Below are 20,180 nucleotides of genomic sequence, written 5' to 3'. Positions count from 1 at the left end.
GAATCTGGCGCCCGTGTTTGTCAACGTAGACGCCATCTTGTTTAGTTTGTTTACGAATCAAGTGAGTGTGATACTGTGATGCAACGAGAATGATGCGAAGCAGCTGAAGTGCAAGTTTTCGGTATTTTTCTTGTAAGTTTGCTTTATCTCAAATGTAGTGAGGTGCCGTAATCACTGTTGTAAATCCATGTCTACTTCAATTACATAAACGATAACTGTATTTTGTGTAACAATTAGGCGCCAAATACGTGTTCACCAAAGTGTACGAAAGATTCCAGGTGTGCATTTAGGATAAAATTATGTCGTGGTTTTATCTGTATTCTGGAATTAGTATTGGCAGCTGAAGTGAATGTGTTAAGTGGTATGTACAAGTTTATGTGGCAGTTGTAAGTAGGAAAGTGATGTTACATTTTTGAACATCCTGATCAGCGTTACATTTTAATAAAGTATTATTTTAGTATATATCTCTTTATTAGATCGTGTAATATTCGCAGGAAGATAAATTTATAGCCCTATTAAAAATTTCGATGGTTAACTTGTTCAGATTTGATAGAACATTGTATATTCTGTTAGTGTTGGAACGAGGAAGTGCCCGCAAGCTATGAAATAATTCATGTTTACTTGCTGTAGCTACGATCAGTGAATAATTTGAGCGCCCTACAGGAAACATAAGTGATGAATTTCAGTGCCAAGTCAGGTGTGTTGCTTCTATGGCAATTGTTCGGTCAAGTCATGTGGTTTTCCAGCAAAACGTTATAAATCTTTTGTAGCTCATTTAGAATTATTTACAAATAAAAAACGTAAAAAAATTGTTGTCGCCCTTTGTTTGTGGCTATTATAAATTTTAGTTGTTGTTTGTTAACTATAATTCTCACAAAGTACTTAATGTATTGACAATGCCCTTAGTTGCATGCTTCTCCCCAGTAACCCCCTTTCTACAGATCCGATTTAATAGCATGGTGCATGTAATGTACATGTAGCTTATCTGCTGTAGATATATAACTACATGTAATGCGTGTGATGAGTTACCAGTGTAAACTGTACACAGGTAATTGCTATCCGTGATAGATTCCTCAAATATTTTCTTCAAACAGCCCTTATTATGTTATTTTTTATGCTGTGGGAGAGCATTTATGCAGAAAATTTACATAAATGTGTTACTAACTTTTATTGTGTTTTGTTTCAGTGTGAGAGACTAAGTGGCAGCCACATATTTTGCTGTCATGTTTTACGCTCATTTTGTTTTGGCCAAGAAGGGCCCATTGGCCCGCATATGGCTGGCAGCGCACTGGGACAAAAAGTTGACAAAAGCTCATGTATTTGAAACTAATATTGAGAAATCAGTTGATGGAATTCTACAACCAAAGGTATGCTGTTTGACAGAGGAACGAAATGTAGTGTTGTTTATCTGTGATTATTTTCTGAATTAATGCCAGTGTTGCAAACTTCAGCAGAGTCCCCCTAATCCGAATCCCGACAATCTGAACATGAAAAATGTTACTGTAGATATGGAAAACTGTGATGTAAACTGTTTTAGTTTGAAGTGTACAGGGAACATGTATTAGAAAAATTGGCAAGAAAACATTATGTTCAAACAATGTAAGAAAAGCTGTGAAACTAAAATACAGTGGGCATTTATCCCTACTTTTTTAATGACAAAAGCTCATTGTTTTTTGGCATAATGAAGACAGTCTGTTATATGACACATAGTTGTGCAATCATCTCATAAACATCAAATCAGCAAGTGTTGCAATGCGCTGTCGCTCCAAATAACGTAGTGCAAGGTCAAGGGCTTCTGTTGTGGCACTGTATGGCACTAGCTCTCCTGTGTTGCTTTCAGCCTTATTGTCACAGCAGTCCACTTCTTCCTGGTCTTGAACCACAGCAGCAACTAAATCAGCATCATGGAGATCCTCCACACATGCCCCATACACTCATCTATGTATCCTTCATTAGGTTCTTCACATCCAGGGGTTATCTGTATCATATTCAAGAGATGTCCACAGTTTCCTCCACGATTTTCTCAAGAGTATTTTCTGAAATATTCAGCCATGCTTCAGCGGCCCAATAAACATCTTTCACATTGGTCTTTTTTTTTGTGCACTAAAGGAATACTGTCATCCTGGATCAGCATTCTTAAAAATTGTTTTCTGTAAATTAGTTTTAATGTTTGCAGTACACCCTGGTCCATCGGCTGTAGAAGCAGTGTAACATTTGGTGGTAAAAACATCAGCACTATTTCTCATCACATAATTCGTGCTGGGGTGAGATGGCACGTTATTAATCAAAAGGATTGCACGGGAAGACAAATGATTTTCCTTAGAAAACCATCAAACAGAGGGAACAAACTGGCCGTGAAACCATTCTTTCAGCAGCTTACAATCCATCCATGTTCTTTTTTGGTTGCAATAATATACAGGCAGGGACTTCATGTTGCAGTTTTTAAAAGCACTGGGCCTATCAGATTTGCCAATCAGCACACTAATAAAGTCACACAATCTTTGCACATTTTAAAACCAGGAGCATGGTCTACTGCTTTTGGTGCCAGGCTTTTTGTTGGCAATGCCCTAAAATTAAGGCCAGTCTCGTCAGCATTACAAATTTGTCGGGAGAGTACTTTCCCTCTCTGATCATTTTTTTCAAACTCACCCAAGTATTCCTTCGCTGCATCATGGTCAGAAGAAAGCTTCTCTCCAGTAATTGTTAGCTGATGGATTCCATGACGTTTTTTTGAATATGTCCAACCAACTCGTACTCTCACTAAAAGACTCATCACCATTCTTTAACTTATTCAGGTAAACAGTCGTATCCTGAACCAGTGCTCCACTCAAAGGAGTCCCCCTTTCCTGTGTAAATCAGAGGAAAAGAGCTTCATCCACTTTATCGTACTGGGACTGTTTCAGAGTCTGCCGAATTTCGAGTTTTTCCCCAGAGACATTGTACAAGACTGTTAAAGCTTGACTCGGTTCTTCTTCCAATCACAAATGGTTGCATTACCAGCACCCAGTTCCTCAAAGCATTCAGTTTTTCTTTGCAAGTTAACGTTGTATGTTTCCGTTTACTCGTGATTAAAATATGTACACCACTACACCTGAACTAATACAATACAACTGTTATGCATGCCAGCGATTAATAGGTAACATAACCAAACACTTTGCGAGCCAACTGGCAGTCCAGTGACCTCAGACACTACAAAGGTCTCAACAATGCACAACCTCAAGGGCAGGGAGTGAGAGGGAGCCATTGTTCCTACACTTGTTCCCATTTGTTACCATGGTGTACGTACTTATCTGCTTGGTATATTTGATTCTAGAAACTTGTCACCGTAATTCCGGCTAATCCGAACAAGGTACAGATCAAATTATAATTTCATATCTTATTCTTCTTTCGTGATTATGATCTGCCTTGGTAAGAAAAGAGTTATCGAATTTTATTTGTGGTGTGTTTTGCTATTTTGTGTCATGGATTTACAAGGAACACTCACTATTTTATTTTGTTTGAGCAGTGTGCTTTTCCAATGTGTATCTGGTTGAGACTGTTTTTTAGTGCAACTGCTCTCAGTCAGTTGTAAACAGTCAGTTCTCTGTTTACATCCATAATCTGCAAGTGACTAATGCACGTTTCAGAGAAATTAATTTGTTTTTGGGTAGGTTTCATCTTGAGGAAGCACAATTTTTTCTTCTTTTCACCCTAGCGATGTTTCACAGAGGTTGCAGAGTCTTAAGTTCTCGTAACCACATGTCCGAGAGTAGTGCCATTCCATTCTCAGTTAATACTGTGCCAGTACCAGCAAAACATTGCACTTGAAAGTTCGCATTATGTCACTTTAGGTTCGCTGTGCTGCAATATCAATGTCGCAACAGGAGCCTCTGTACACATAACAGACAATATGGTTTTATGTTCCATCTCTTAAATGTAAGCTATTGAGCAATGATGGTATATATAAGATTTATTTTTTGACTTGCTACCATAATGACAGCAAATAAATAATTGAATAATTAGTAGATACAATAATAGTGAAACACGTGCTTTTGATAATGGAGGAAAGAAATACAGAAAATAAACATTTTATAATGACTGATATGTCGAAAACAATACGATAAATAGTTTGCAAAATAAACAATAACTGAGATTGTAACTTCTCGTTCTATGTTTTATAGTGACAATGCCACAATAAATAACTGATATTCATAGCTTTCCACTCACCACTATATGACGACGATGGTGCAATTCCATCTAACTCATCATTGTCACTGTAATAGGAATCAGTGCCAAAACCGTCTTTACAGTCGTTATCACAAACACAAATCGAATTGATGTGTTTGGGAGCAATTTTGTGCAAGAATTTGCTTTGAGCCTTAACAATATTAGCCATATCTAACAGGACTTGGAATTTCTCTAGCACTTTGTAATATAGATCTGTACTTCTCAGCATGCTGTTTGGTGATGTTTTCCTACCCCTGAAAAGTTTGTTGCCGTAGATACTCTTTCCTGCTGTAGTAAGCTTAAATATGCCTACAAACTGCACCAGTCTTAAAAGAATCTTAAGTGGGTGACAGGGTGAAGCTGGTGTTTCTTCTTTCCTTGTCACACTTAATATATATTATCTTACCCACCCGGCTCAGAATCTCAGCAGCTCACATCCACATCTTTCAACTTTTGAAATAACACTCCATTGCTTACTACTGTTTTTGTTCCAATTTCAAGAGCTTTTGATGTTCGTTCGTTTGTCTATGAATACTTGCGTAATCTTTCTCCTGCTCTTAAAACCCACGAGTTCTCTGTAGTAACTGCAATGCATCGCTTTCTAGCGGCATACCTTGATGCAAAAGATTGTCAGGTATGCAAACGAAGTTTTTCTTGAGTATCAGAATTTCTAAACCACAGCGAAACATATTACAGTACAACACAAGCACACAGTAGACGCCATGCTTAATGCGTGTTGTTTTTGTTCACATAAAACAAAGCCAGCAATGTGGGAGCTTTGACATTACGACTGGCTGGGATTAGTGCACACCCCACACCCAGTGCCTCGTTCATCACTTGTTTAGCTGTTAAGCTGCCAACTTGAAACGCTTATGTCAATTGAAAAGTTTTAGTGGCCTAGGTATGGTTCTTAAATTTCCTTGACACAATCCCTGAATCAAACAAACCAGGGACAATTTGTGCTGCCCTTTGTATGTGTTCAATGTCTCATGTTGATATCGTTTGGTATGGGTCCCAATGCTTCAGCAATATTCTAGGATGAGTTGCACAAGTGTTTTGCAAGTAATTGTCTTTGTAGGCTGACTGCATCTTCCTAGTAGAAGTCTGCCACTTTGCTTTACCTAAGTTTAGCCTATGTGATCATTCAATTTGTTATACCCAAAAAAGTTATAGCCAGATATGTCTCTGATTTAATGCGTTTCCAGTTTCAGTCATTGGTACTATAGTCACAGGATACTAGTATTCTGCAACTGGGTAAGTGCGCAGTGGTAGGTTTCTGTGCTTATAAAGCAAGTTGCCAGTTTTCATACAACTGTGAAATTGTTGCTAGATCTAGCTAAATATTTCTAGAGCCTAATTCAAATAGTACTTAATTTTAGATAACTGCATCATCTGCATAAAGTTAGAGGTTACTGTTAGTGTAACCTGCAAGGTCATTAACGTACAACAGGGACAGCAAGGGCAGCAATACACTTCCCTGTGAGACACTTGTTACTTTTACATCTGTTCATTACTCTCCATCGAAAGTTACTTGCTGTTTTCTCAGTATCAGGAAATCTTCAATCCAGTTGCAAACTTTGTTTCATACTCCATTGATTGCACTTTCTTTCTGAGTGATGTACTTTTTTTGAAGCCAAATAATACTGCATTTCCTTGATCCTCATGTTCTGTGAGACAGTGCATGCTCATGATTGGTAATGAGCACCCACACAGTTTTCTTATTATTCCCATGTTAGTTGTAGAGGAAGCATCAATCATCATTATGACTGCTAAAATTGTTAGTTTTTTCTGGTTTTACTGAGTTAATTTTGTTTTCAAATATTGAGTACTTAGAACATGAATTTTTTTTCTAGATTAAAACCGTTTTCTTTGTGTATTTACTGTTATCTATTACTTTCATTTACTTCTTAATGTTGTCATTTACATCTTAGATCTACGGACTGGTTTTCTTTTGTAGAAGATGTGATTCATTACTATAACTCTCTCCCCTGTTTCGTTGTGTGTGGTACAATATTTGTTAGTAAAAAAGTGAGAGAGCCACAAGACAATTAATTTAGTTTACATCTAACAACTTTCCTGGCTTATGCTGCTGACAAAACTTTCTCAGGCTTCCATCCAAGTGACTGTGTTGAAATTCTGCAACATTTTAATGAGCGTGAATGGAACATCTCGCAGCATTTTTATGAGTGCCATAAAATCAGATTAACAGTAAAATATGCAAAGTGCGACAATATCATAAAGAAATCAATGCAACAGCTTCAAAAAACACACAGTAACAGGAAAACACTGTAACTGGTATCGTAACATTGATTGAGCTATATTGTTCAACTTGAAAGACCAATACTAGTGGAAAAACTCTTAAAACAGATTGCACTACAAAGTGCCATGTAACAAACATACGTATAAGACTCCTTACCCTCTCCCTTAAAACCCACATCCTTTGGTTTTTCTCTCTCCTTCCCTCTTTCCTGACGAAGCAACCGTTGGTTGCGAAAACTTGAATTATGTGTGTGTATTTGTGTGTCTATCGACCTGCCAGCACTTTCGTTTGGTAAGTCACATCATCTTTGTTTTTAGATACAAAAATAGTGTTACTAGTACAGGAACCCTAAAATATGTAGCACAGCAACAAGCCAAAAGGTGAGGCCAATACACATAATGAGCCAAATGGCGAGAGCAATACACATAATGAAAGCACGAAAATTAACAGAAGGCAGTATCAAAAACATCAGTTAACATGTCTACAATACCACGAAACCAAAACTTGCTCAGGTAACTAATACCGAAAAGCTAACTTTGCTGTTGTGGGTAAAGCAACTCCTTGATACCTACCAATCACAATCCAAAGCAGTTATCAGAAATGTAACCCAAAAGTTCATTTTAAAAAATTACATGAACACTAGTTTCAGTACACAAGAAACGCAAAGTTAGGTGTATAAAGACACATACCATACATACAGGGTGCGTTCCGAAAGTAATGCAATTATTATTTTTTTTTTAAGTAATTTATTGAACAGATTTGCACAAACACTTAAAATTCTTCAAAGTACTGTCCTTGGGCCTCTACACATTTTTTCCAGCGACTCTGCCATGACCGGTACGCGCCCTGGAAGGCGTCTTCTGGGACCTCTCGCAAGGTCTTCATCATGGCGGATTGGATCTCGTCTATGGACGAAAAACGGGTTCCTTTCAGGGCTGACTTAATCCTAGGAAACAAAAAGAAGTCAGCTGGGGCGAGGTCAGGACTATAGGGGGGGGGTGGGGCAGCGTTGGCACCTGGTGTTTGGCCAGGAACTCGCGGACTCGTAGCGCGTTGTGGCAAGGCGCGTTGTCGTGATGGAGTTGCCAGGTAGCGGAGATGTCCTTTCTCGTCCTGACGACCCTTTTGCGGAGTCTTTCCAGCACATCCACGTAGTAGGCAGCGTTAACTGCCTGTCCTTGAGGAACAAACTCCTTATGGACCACTCCTTTGCTGTCGAAAAAGACAATGAGCATTGTTTTCACTTTTGATTTGCTCATTCTTGCCTTTTTGGGCTTGGGGGATTGATCAGTGTGCCACTCAGAGCTTTGGCGTTTTGTTTCTGGGTCGTATTCAAAAACCCAGGTTTCATCACCAGTGATGACGTCCAAATAATCAGGTTCAATTTCAACACGTTGCAAAAGTTCACTTGAAATTTCCGCTCGGTTGGTCTTTTCGTCGTCTGACAACACCTTGGGCACGAGCTTGGCGCACACTTTCCTCATCGCTAAATCTTCAGTAACAATGCGAAAAACAACAGTAGACGACAAGTTCAGTTCATTGGCAACCATCCTGATACTCAATTGAAGGTCAGAGTCCAACAGTTGTCGCACACGAGCCACATTGTTGTCGGTTTTGCTGGTTGACGGCCGCCCAGAGCGTTGTTCGTCGTGAACCTCTTCCCGGCCTTCCTTAAAGGCCTTTAACCACCTCGAAACTTGTGAGCAGGACAGAGCAGAGTCCCCGTAAGCCTCATGAATCATTTTGTTAGTCTCCTCAAAAGATTTGTTCAGTTTAGCACAAAACTTAATCGCGTAACGTTGCTCGATCGTCGATTCCATTTTTTCCGTGACACGGTCGGCGCGCAGAGGTTTACAATAACAGACGTCCTGCTGCTTCCACAGCTCGGAGAGCACTGAAACCGGTTTTGCGGCAAAGCTTAGCTTTCCCCCCCCCCCCTCCCCCACCTACTCCATGTGGCCCGCTCCCACTCCGACTACTAGGAGCGGCGCGGGAAATTCAATTGCATTACTTTCGGAACGTACCCTGTACACAGTAAAAAATTGCAACCACAAATATATACTTACCAACCAGTGCCATCCAACACATCAATCTAATGATAGCAAAAATAATGTGTCATCAACACAGTCTCTCAAATAGCAAGCCTAGACATCTCAAAACAGGAATCCCTCCAGATAGAACTCCACACATTCTCTTATCAGCAACACCACACTCTCTGGCCCAAGGTTTTTGGTACAACTTTGGTCAATCCCATGCCTTCTCCACAAAAATACCACTTCATGAACTTGGCAATTAAATTCCGCATAGCTATAGGAATTTAATTGTTCTCAGTATCTCATCCCCATATGTGGCATGCAGCACCATACTCGTGAACTTCGTTGTGATATCCTTGATTAAGAAAAAATGATATGTGAAAGTAAATATCCGACCGTAAGTAATTCACCTAACTAATATTCCAAATGCTAAAACGAGTCTAATGCCCTCAACTGTCAACATCAAAGTAACTCACTAAAAAACTGCCACAAACACTTCCAACATCATCATCACAAAGAGGATTCAAGGCGTCTGGTATAACTAAAAACACACTCAAACAGTTTAGAAAGACAAATGTTGTACACTAGAGAGTTCTGCTGCATACATGAGCCATTTCAAATACATATGCCACCTCGATGTTACACAATGTAGTTACACTATGAGTGTTATTGATCAATCGAGTTGACACTTTATTGTTTCTCCTGTGAATGAAGAGTAACTTCTGTGTCGATGATTAATGTTTCATGTTGTCTGCTAACTATGGGGAAACAAGCCAAAATTTCCTGTAGTGCAAAGATGTACAAGCAGTTCAAACTGCATTCATGCCAGAACTAAATTACAGATTATCACATTCTGTGAAATGTCCGCAAATTTTTAAATCTACAGGTACCTTTTCCTAAAGTGATTGGCTGTTATTTCTCTTACATTGGCTGTTGCCTTATAACTGTATGATTTTTTTTATTTTCTATTTAACAGTAGGCCTGTTTGGTTTGTCAACTGAGAATTTTTGTGCAGAAAGTGGAAGCTTTGGTCGCAAACACTCAAAATATTACTCTGTTTTTATCGGTTGTACTTAATCTTTTTTGCTCACATGTGGTACAAGCATAAAAGCTTTCACAAAATGAAAAACTCTATCAGTGGAGTTAGCAGTGGGGATTAAGGATTTAATGTTGTAATGTGAGAAATTACTTGTAATTATTATGCTGTGTGTTATGCATGCCGAGTGTTTCAGTGCAAGTACCTTATTTTAAAATAATGAAACCATTGTTTTACACAATCAGTGCTGTGTATGTCGGTGCCTTCAATATTTCAACTGTTATTTAATTTCGTGGACTTTTTCTTGTTCCCTTTATCAGTATTATTTCATTGAGCTAATCCAGACGTAAATCATTTGTTGTATTTGTATGAATGTCGTTATCCCCCCACCCCCCCCCCCCCCCCACACACACACACAAAATTTTAAAAAAATCAGAAATTACACTGTAAAAGTTAAAACTGTTTCACAGGTAAAAATGGCGTTGCGAACTTCTGGTCACTTGCTTCTTGGAGTAGTTCGAATTTATTCACGCAAGGCAAAATATTTGCTTGCTGACTGCAATGAAGCTTTTGTGAAAATAAAGATGGCTTTCCGCCCTGGGATGGTGGACCTACCTGAAGAACATCGCGAGGCTGCTGTGAATGCCATTACATTACCTGAAGTTTTCCATGACTTTGACACTGCAATGCCTGAGTTGAAGTAAGTTTTGTATTGCATAATTCTCTTTACAGTTTCTTGTTATTTTTTCCTTTTTTAATGTTAATTTACTTATTTTAAGTTAGTGTTGCCATATCTAGATATTACTGACTGAGAATTATTTATAATTTTAGTTCGTCCTTTTAGATGGTATAGCTTTCATTTTTGTGTACGTTGGTGAGTTGTGATATTTCTTCTCTACTGTCATAATGATATTAGACAGCAACATGAGGCAAGTGCAGTTGTACATAGGTGTGTAGCTGTCTAGATACCATTTGAAAATTGGTCAGTACTTCCAGCTGCTGAAAGTCTTTTGAATACTTATGACTGGGAGCCTCTGTATATACCAAGGAGGTTAAAATAAAGGGAGATGGTGTTACATATGTAGTTACGACCAAGGCAAGAGTTCCTTCATTAAAACCCTATGTGAAACTTGCCCTCTCTACGTAGAGCCTAGTTCTTCTTATGCAGGATCATTATCACGATTCAAATGAATATTTTGCTGATTGAGGCGAGTTCAGCTGCAGAAGAAACTTGATTTTTTCCCCCGTTTATTGCATGCATGTTCCACAAATGCTATACAACTTTTTCTTGATAAGAATACCATGCCCACGAAGTGGTGTGTCTCGATTGAGGCAAACATCTTTTGGCAATGATAGAAAATAAACAGATGTATAAAATAACAAAATTAGCAGTTTATGTCAAGTTTGTGATACATAGAAACTATTACTACTTTCTGGAACAGCAGTTCCCAAAAGTAAAGAAAAGTCTTCCAACACAATTAGCACAGAACGGGATAGTCATGCATGAATGAAAAAGAACCGTAAACATTAAAATCAAATATAAAAGATGTGGACAGCTGCTGTGACACCAGCTGCCAACAGCAAAGGAAACAAGTTCAACATCAAATTCTGCCAAATAAATAGGTATCATACATGGAAACATTAAAATCATTTATTATAAATCAAAGTGCAAATAGCATTCTGTATGTACGAGACAAAGAGTGAAAAAATAAATTGAGCTTCACGGGAATGCTCTCAGCATATTGCTACATTTGATGGGTGTGCTGTATTTCATCACAATGCCTTTGTGCACCAGCTTTTCCTTGCACAGTCCTTTGTGAACATAAATATTACATGGAATTGGGGACCTAAAAACGACGGAGAGGCTTCGTCCCTGCTGTAGCCTCAGTGGTTCACAACTGCGCAACAGGCTACAGCAGTCCACTCACCCCACCGCTGTCCCACACTATTCCCAGGGTTATTGTGCAGTTCGGCCCCCAATGGACCCCTCCACCTCCCACAGGAACATCTCACACCATATGAGTGTAACCCCAATGTTTGCGTGGTAGAGTAATTACGGTGTGTGCTTACGTCAAGAAATGGTTCGCACAGCAATCACCGACATAGTGTAAATGTGGCAGAATAAGGGGAACCAGACCACATTCGCCGAGACAGATGGAAAACTCTTAAAACCGTCCAAAGACTGGCCGGCACACTGGACCTCTACACTAATCCGCCAGATGGCTTTGTGCCGGGGACTGGCACGCCTTCACGCCCAGAAAGCTGTGTGTTAAATTGCACGGGTAACCGGGCTTGCAACCTACATATTTTTAAGCATCAAAGTTTTTGAAGCCAGTTGAAAACATTGAAGTGAGTAGTCCACATTTAAACCAAAAGTATTATTTTAGCTTAAGCATTTACTGGTAGAAACAGCAGGCATTTCACTTCCATTTGTGCATCCTTAGATAGAGCAAGTAAGCATTTCTACACAGATTTACATTTTTATTTCAGTGAATGACACTATACAATATGTGTGTGCTACTCACAGTGTTCTGGTCTCCACAGTATGATGGAGTGCAGGGCTTTATGTCAATGGGACTAGAACATCCCGTATATTCTAACCTTCTTGGTGTAAACTTAAAAGTCTCTTTGCTGGGACACTGAGAGCAACTTGCTAAAATACATTTTGGCTATAAACTGATGATTTGCCTCCAGCAGAAATTATGTTTGTTGTGTTGCAGTGTTTTACCTGAGTTTCTAGTACACTGTCCGCCTCCGTAATGTTTCGCCCATCATGCAGGGGGCCCGGGTTTGATCCCCGGCAGGAGACTGGGTGTTGTGTGTCTGTCATTTTCATCATCATTGACCCGCAAGTCGCCAAAGTGGCGTCAGCTAAAAAGGACTTGCGACAAGGCTGCCGAACTCCCCCACATGGGGCCTCCTGGCCAACAATGCTATACGCTCATTATTTCAGTACACTGAAATAATCTATATCTACATAATACCCCACCAGCCAATGTATGGTGCATTGCGGAGGGTATCTCATACCATGGCTTGTGATTTCCTTTCCTCTTCCACTTCCAAAATGAGCAAGGGAAAGGCAACTGTTTATGCGCATCTGAAAGAGCCCTAATTTCTCTTATCTTAGTGGGCCTTTTGTGAAATGTTTCTTGACAGCAGGAGAATCATTCGCAGTGTTTCAAATGCCACTTCCCTGAATTTTGACAGTAACATTTCATGAAAAAAATATTGTATTCACTTCAGGGATTACCATTTGAGTTCACAAAGCGTATCCACAATACATGCATGTCGATTGAACCTACCTGTAACAAATCTTCCAACACACCTCTGAAACTGAAACTATACTCAAGAATAGGTTGCACTAGTGTCCTATAAACAGGCTCTGAATTGCTTTGAGAGTTTCCTTTAATCCGACCTCGTGGGAATCCCAGACACTCAAACTAACTCAAGAATGGGTTGCACTAGTGTCATATAAACAGTTTCTATTGTAGATGAGCTGCACTTCCCTAAAATTCACCCTATAAACTGAAGCCGACCAGGTGCCTTCCATGTTACCATCCTCAAAGTGCTCATCCCATTCACATTGCTTCACCAAGTTACACCTAGGGATGTGACTGAGTTGACTGTGTCAAGCAGCACCCAACTAATGCTGTATTTGAACATTATGGGATTGTTCTTCCTACCCATAAGCCTTAATTAAATTTTTCTGCATTTAGCATGAGCTGTCATTCATAACGCCAACTAGAAGTCATTTCATATCCTTCTCCTGTCATTTTAATTGATGACACTTTCCCTAGCACGACATTGCTGCTCACCCTCTTTCAAGTAATTTACATGTCTGGAGAACGAAAGCGGTCCTACCACGTGTCCCTGGGTCACTACTGATGATATACATATCTTTGGGCACTCGCTGCTGAGGAAAACATACTGAATTTTGTTACTTAAGAATTCTTCAAGCTACTCCCATTTCTGGGAGCCTAATCCATATGCTCTGAGACCTTCGCTAACAGCCTGCAGTATGGCACCGTTTCAAACACTTTCCAGAAATCTAGGAATATCAAATCTGCCTCCTGCCCTTCAGCCATGGTTTGCAGTACGTCATGTGAGAAGGGACAAGCTGAGTTTCACACAGGTGGTGCTTTCTAAAGCCATTCTTATTTTGTGGACAGAAGCTTTTTCATCTCTATGTAATTTATTATATGCAAACTCAGATATGTTCAACAATTCTACAGCAAACCGAAGTTAAGGATTTTGGTATGTAATTTTTCGGGTCCATTCTTTTACCCTTCTTATATAAGTACACTTTTTTCCACTCCCTTGGAACTTTGCACGGGGTGAGGGATTCGCGATAAATGCAAGCTAATTAAGGGGCCAATGACGTAGAATACTCTTTTGTAAAATTGAATTGGGATTCTATCTGGACCTGCCGAATTTGCTGTTTTCAACTTTTTCAGTTGGTTCTCAAATCTGGGACACCTATTATTATGCCCACCATGCAAGAGCTTCTATGTTGTATGATCCTCCTTGGTGAATGATTTTTTAAATGTGACATTAAAACTTCAACCCCCCCCCCCCCCCCCCCGAGTCTTCTGTTGCTACTCCACACTGCTCAATGGGTGACTGTATAGCAGTCTTTGACCCACTTAGCAATTTTGCATAGAAACGAAATTTTCTGTGGTTCTAGGCAAGCTCTTTTGCTAAGGTATGATTGTGGAAGCTGTTGTATGCATCACACATTGATCTTTTAATCTGCTTCTCCTCAATACTTCTCCAGAGTGTGAATTACAGTCAATTTTAACTTTGCCTGTAATTCCACTATGCCCATTATGTAGGTCTAACTGTTGTACATTAACCCAGATAGTCCTCTTTTTTTTTAATTTTTTAAATTTTTTTTAATCAAAATTGATTTATATCTTATCTACATTTATTCACAAGGTTGTAAGGAAGAAGTGAAAACAATTTTGAGTATTTATTTTTATTTAGTATTTCCAAAATGGGCGTCCTTCCAGAAGGACGTCAAGACAATAAGGGAACATGTTTTTAAAGTATATGACATTGCACAATTAACTTGTTTCGGTTTTTATACTTTCAAATAAACATAAATAAATTTGAATTATAGGCTAAAACAGCTAATAAATACAAAAAACAAAGAAAACAACCTATACACATATTTTATGCACTAGTATGATAAGACAAAAAGCAACAAAAATGAAGTGGTTCGTCACATTTTATGCACATAGTAGTAGTTTTATTGTGGCAACATCGACATTTCAGCTGCTTCTTCTTTTTTGTTTCCGTTGGTAATTCAGCAACATAATGTTCTCTTCCATCAAATTTAGAATCTTGTTTTGCCATCTTACTAGGATGTTCTCTGCTGGTAGTGACTCTTTTGTGACTTTCAAGAATTGCAGTGACAATTCGGTCGAAATGTCAGATGATCTACGGGTTCCTCGTTGTGCTTGTAAAGATCCCAGGCATTTTTCTCTGCAATGTCTATAAAATGTGCAGTGATCGGAAAATACCACTTTTTCCCTGTTATAGAGCATCTATATAGGGATACATTTTGGTCAGCTCGATTTATGTCTCCCATATGAGTATTGTAGGAGTGTAATAAGTTAGGTTGAGGCACGCTAATCCTTTTCTTTTGTTCCATGGAAAATCTTGCTACAGAGCGTAGTGGTTGCACTCTGTCAAAGTTGGTGCCTACAGTAACAAAATTGTTATCATTCCAACGTACTATGGAAATCCCGGATGCTGAGTCAGAACAAACTTCATATGATCCTCTATTTTCTTTTATCATTTTTTCTACAGGTGATAGACTACAATTCTTAACTCTGTTTCCTCTTATTGTTCCTGTTGCTTCCATGCCCCTCTCTTTTAGGTCATGTAGTAATTCAACGCTGGTGAAGAGGTTATGAAAGTGTATTCGATATGGAGCATGTGGAAGTAACTGGTCAACATAAGTCATTACCGCACCGTGCCCCATACCTTTCATTTTATAATCCTTACTACACATGCCAGCTCCTTGGTAGAGTTTGAGCCAAATAATATATCCACCACTTATGCCTCCACACCAAAATTTGAACCCGTATCGGATTGGTTTCCCTTTTATGAATTGTTTGCACCCGTGACTTCCGAAGTATGGGACCATCGATTCATTGACAGAATGATGCCGCATGTGAGGCACAAATTGTTTGAATCTATCATTCAGCATACACAGTAATGTGCGGATTTTCCCAAAATGATCTGATTTATCTAAATTGTCATTGTTGCATACATGCAAGTGGAAAAAGATGAAGTCAAATCGATGTCTGGACATGGCATTTGTTACGAGGTCGTTGTGACTGTCTTTATCTGATTGCCAGTACATCTTTCTGCGTGGCACTGTTACATATCCACTTAGCAGAAGTATTGCAATAAACACCAACATCTCATCTTCTGAACAATCACCTAGTCTATTTCTCTTGGCTGCGTACTGATTTGTGTAAGTGACCATCATTAGAAGCACTTCGTTATCAAAAAACTGTTGGAAATATTCAAGTGGTGTTCGCCCTTTCTTCATTCCAACTGTGAACATTAGAGGCCATACAGGTGTTGGGTTAACTATTTCACCACTTCTCCAGTTATACTTCTTGAGGTTTAGAACTTTATTCTTCGATAGCCTTGCTGGTTTGTTTGTGGTTGTTGTAGTTATTGTTGCTGTTTTTGTACTGCTGGAGGGTCCTGGAACAACTTCAGAGGTGAAGGATTGTTTCCTTGAAACTTCCTGGGAGATTAAAACTGTGTGCCCGACCGAGACTCGAACTCGGGACCTTTGCCTTTCGCGGGCAAGTGCTCTACCAACTGAGCTACCGAAGCACGACTCACGTCCGGTACTCACAGTTTTACTTCTGCCAGTATCCGTCTCCTACCTTCCAAACTTTACAGAAGCTCTTCTGCGAACCTTGCAGAACTAGCACTCCTGAAAGAAAGGATACTGCGGAGACATGGCTTAGCCACAGCCTGGGGGATGTTTCCAGAATGAGATTTTCACTCTGCAGCGGAGTGTGCGCTGATATGAAACTTCCTGGCAGATTAAAACTGTGTGCCCGACCGAGACTCGAACTCGGGACCTTTGCCTTTTGCGGGCAAGTGCTTGGTAGAGCATATGAAAGAAAATATACGAACCCATCAATGACAAGGGCAGTCAGTTCGTCCATGGTAAAATCGGCCCTATTTTCAAGACACAGTTTCTCACTCACTATGAACAACACCGTCAGACTGACTGTCGCAGCGCGCAACTGACTGTGCCTACTTCATATAACAATGCGTCACAGTCTGTTGCAACAATGCGTTATTCGCAAAAATAAATAATTTCAACAGTGAGTGACGTCATCCTTCCAGAAGGGCGTCAGGGTTATCTGGGTTAATTGTCTTAAATGGGATGCTAACAACTGCTTATCTGCTCTAACAAATATACCCTTCTAGCCTTGTTGGTGTTTTTTTAAGTGACCATCGTTGCTTTCTCGTAATCATCACTAAACTGTTTCTCAGTATTGACATAGTCTAGAAGATAAGGCCTGCTTGTAACTAAAATGTTTGAAATATTTCCTTGCATATGGGCATGTTGTGCTAGCTCCTCAAGACTGTTTTCGGAAAACATGTTCATAGCTACTTCACAAAACTGTGTGTATGTGCCACATGCATTGAACTTGTATGTGTCCCAATCTCGAATCGCTAAGTTAAAGTCACCACCATCTAATATTGCATGATCTGTATACTTCCATGTTACTGAGTGTAGACTCACTTTGAATTATTCTAAAACCATCACTTGCCTGTAGAAATATCCGCTTGGTCACTTGTCTTCAAGGAGTATTCTTCACTGCCATATATGCACTGCAAATCAGAAAAAGTTCTCTCACCTTAAGCTGGCCCCTCCACAAATCAGACTTCTGTGAGCTGACTTGTGCTCATGTGTCAGCAGTGAGCAACCAGCACCTGCTTGCAATAACTAATGGTGGAGGGAGGGATTGGAGCATGGTAGTTCAGCAGGAGAAACTGTTTCCAATGTGAGCCCAATTCTACGATCACTAATGGAATTCTCTGGGGAGATGTATGACTCCACAGTGGCTCATTAATGCATTTCATGGCAAATTTATTTTCCAATGACATGAAACTTATATCTCTCTTAATATTCCCTTAAAGTCAAGAACTTTGGGCAGCTAAGTACAAAATATGATATTGCCTACAACCGATGCAGTCTGATGTTGATTGCCATTTTCGAAAGAAATTTACATTGACAACTAGTATTTCATTACAGTCTTACTCAAACATATAAACACAGGAACCCAATGAATACTGCCCTTTTTTTTTTTTTTTTTTTTTTTTTTTCCCCCTCTAAAGTATCAATGTCTGTTTCCGCTTTCTGAGCACTGCTAATTCAAGCCCGCATTCTCGCTTCCCACGCCCGGGTTCCCGGGTTCGATTCCCGGCGGGGGTCAGGGATTTTCTCTGCCCCGTGATGGCTGGGTGTTCTATGCTGTCCTTAGTTTAGTTAGGTTTAAGTAGTTCTAAGTTCTAGGGGACTGATGACCATAGATGTTAAGTTCCATAGTGCTCAGAGCCATTTGCTAATTCAAAGACAGTCTTAAAGTTGATTTATGTCAGTGAGCTTCTGTGGCAGATACATTTCTCTTCATTTTGAAAAAAGGTGGTCATACAAGTATGTAGATCCCAACATTACATCATCATAGCTGCAAAGTCATTAAAATTGGTTTTGAGGAAAAGTCTTATAAAATTCTAACAGATTTCGTTGTTGTGAAACTTACCATGCTGCTGCTTGTCGCATCATAAGCTCCAAGTGTCACTTTAGTTTCCACATTCTCAACATCAACTGAAAAGGGAAATGAAAATACATGAAAGTTGTCATTTAACTTTTAAAAGTCCTAGAAACAGAATTCATATTTGTGGAAAAGATCGATGAGCATATTTTAATTCTGCTCCCGTTGTTAAAGATGACATCTTAGAGAAATGATTTGTCCCATTTCCTAGCTGCCCATTCCACAAAGAAAGTTGTGTCTTGAATCCTTGGATGCAATCATACTCCTGACTTTTAATGTGTTTTTACTCTGCAATGATAAATTCAAGACATTCATGCAATTCGTAATGTCATGGGGTAAGAGTAAATCTGCTATCCAAAGTTCATTTTTCAGGTCTGTGACAGGCTTACAAGTCATACCCATAATTTTACCTATTTCGCCCCAAAGCTCAAAAAATCTCTCATACTTTGAATCAGCCAGTGTGTTTCACTATGATGTGGCACATCACCACAACTACTTTCTAAATCTTCCAATAAGGCTTTGAACTGGTGATGTACGAGTCACCACAAACGTCAGTTATCTTTTGTTCATATTCTTACTGCATAAATTCTATATATATTTCAAAAATCTCTTGTGGAATGGTTAACTATTTTAGTGTTTCCCGTAAATGTGTTAAGAATCAGTCCTTAAGCAAAATGGTGCAATGCTTTGACAGTGTGAAAAGCAAGTTGCTCGAATTGGACATACATTTGTTGAATGTTCATCCTAGGTGGAGGGAATAATTTCATAGTGAAAATATTGAGGAAAATTATTCAGACATATTTTTCTCTCTCAAATGATTATGAATACTTTGGTCGCATCATCTATCCTTTCTTTAGTTTTTGCACCTCTGCTGCTTGCTCTTTGCCTTCCAGATGTTGATAATGTTGTACATGGAAGGTATAGTAATGTTGTTTTAAACTGACTTTTTTTGTTGTATTTAGAACCTTGAAGCACTGGCATCCCAAGACATCATTTCATACCATAAACATATAGGCATCATGCTCTGCCACATTGTAAAATGCTGTTGGTATGTCTGAAATTCACTTTGAAGTTCCTTATTTGCTCATCCTCCTACTTTTCACCAATTTAAAAAGAATTATTCTCTGCTTCAGGCATTGCACCTTACACATTTGCATCTAAGGCTATGCGAATTGTAACAATGGTGAATCCTCAGAAGACAACACTTTGTTTACACATATTATGGTGTCTGACCACCCTATTTCATTATGAGTGTTCAATTCCCAGGCGACGAGCAAAGTACAGCTCTCTTGCTTGTCTAGCCATTCCGTAAACAAGTCTGACGTACACGTTTATGGATGTACGTTGATGTTGGAGAATTATATATTCACTTAAATGTTAATAATTTCATAGCATATTACCTAGAAGTGTACATTTTTACAGACATGAAATAAAGGTCTTCATGTTTCACTACAGCTGTGTTGTGCATCACCAAGAGCGTTTTAGTTGTAAATAACTCTTAAAGCTCAACATATTCTCATATGGTGTGAACAAACTGGGTGTATTTTATTAACTCATATACATAAATGTTTAAGCTTTTATATAGTAACTACAGGCACCACAGGAAAACAAATAATGAACTAAAGTCACATAATGATGTTTCCTCAGTGGTGAAATAGTTTCACACGTAGGAATTTGTAGATTCGAATCTCGCCAGGCGCAGCGATGTTTTTTGTTTTTAAATCTTTATTTTTATTCAGTTAATTGATTTAAATGTATTTTTTATTTCAATTCCTTGGGCACATAATTTTAATCATAATATCAACTTCTTCATTTACTCTCATTTT

The 20,180-nt window shown here is 39.1% G+C and overlaps 1 protein-coding gene across 2 annotated transcripts in view; it reads left to right on the top strand.

The window, feature by feature from the left end:
- LOC126356290 (double-strand-break repair protein rad21 homolog) overlaps positions 1–20,180 on the top strand; it is a 71,799-nt gene continuing 51,619 nt past the window's right edge. The window contains exons 1-3 of one of the 2 annotated variants that reach the window (XM_050007197.1): positions 1–132; positions 1,187–1,367; positions 10,006–10,235. In XM_050007197.1, coding sequence (XP_049863154.1) covers positions 1,224–1,367; positions 10,006–10,235 — 374 coding nt within the window. In that variant the 5' untranslated portion in view covers positions 1–132; positions 1,187–1,223. Of the gene's footprint in view, positions 362–1,186; positions 1,368–10,005; positions 10,236–20,180 lie in introns of both variants that reach the window. The other variant, XM_050007187.1, reaches the window with a different exon arrangement.

Source organism: Schistocerca gregaria, chromosome 1, assembly GCF_023897955.1.
Source record: "Schistocerca gregaria isolate iqSchGreg1 chromosome 1, iqSchGreg1.2, whole genome shotgun sequence".
Classification (NCBI taxonomy): domain Eukaryota; kingdom Metazoa; phylum Arthropoda; class Insecta; order Orthoptera; family Acrididae; genus Schistocerca; species Schistocerca gregaria.
This window is presented reverse-complemented; position numbering and strand designations above follow the sequence as displayed.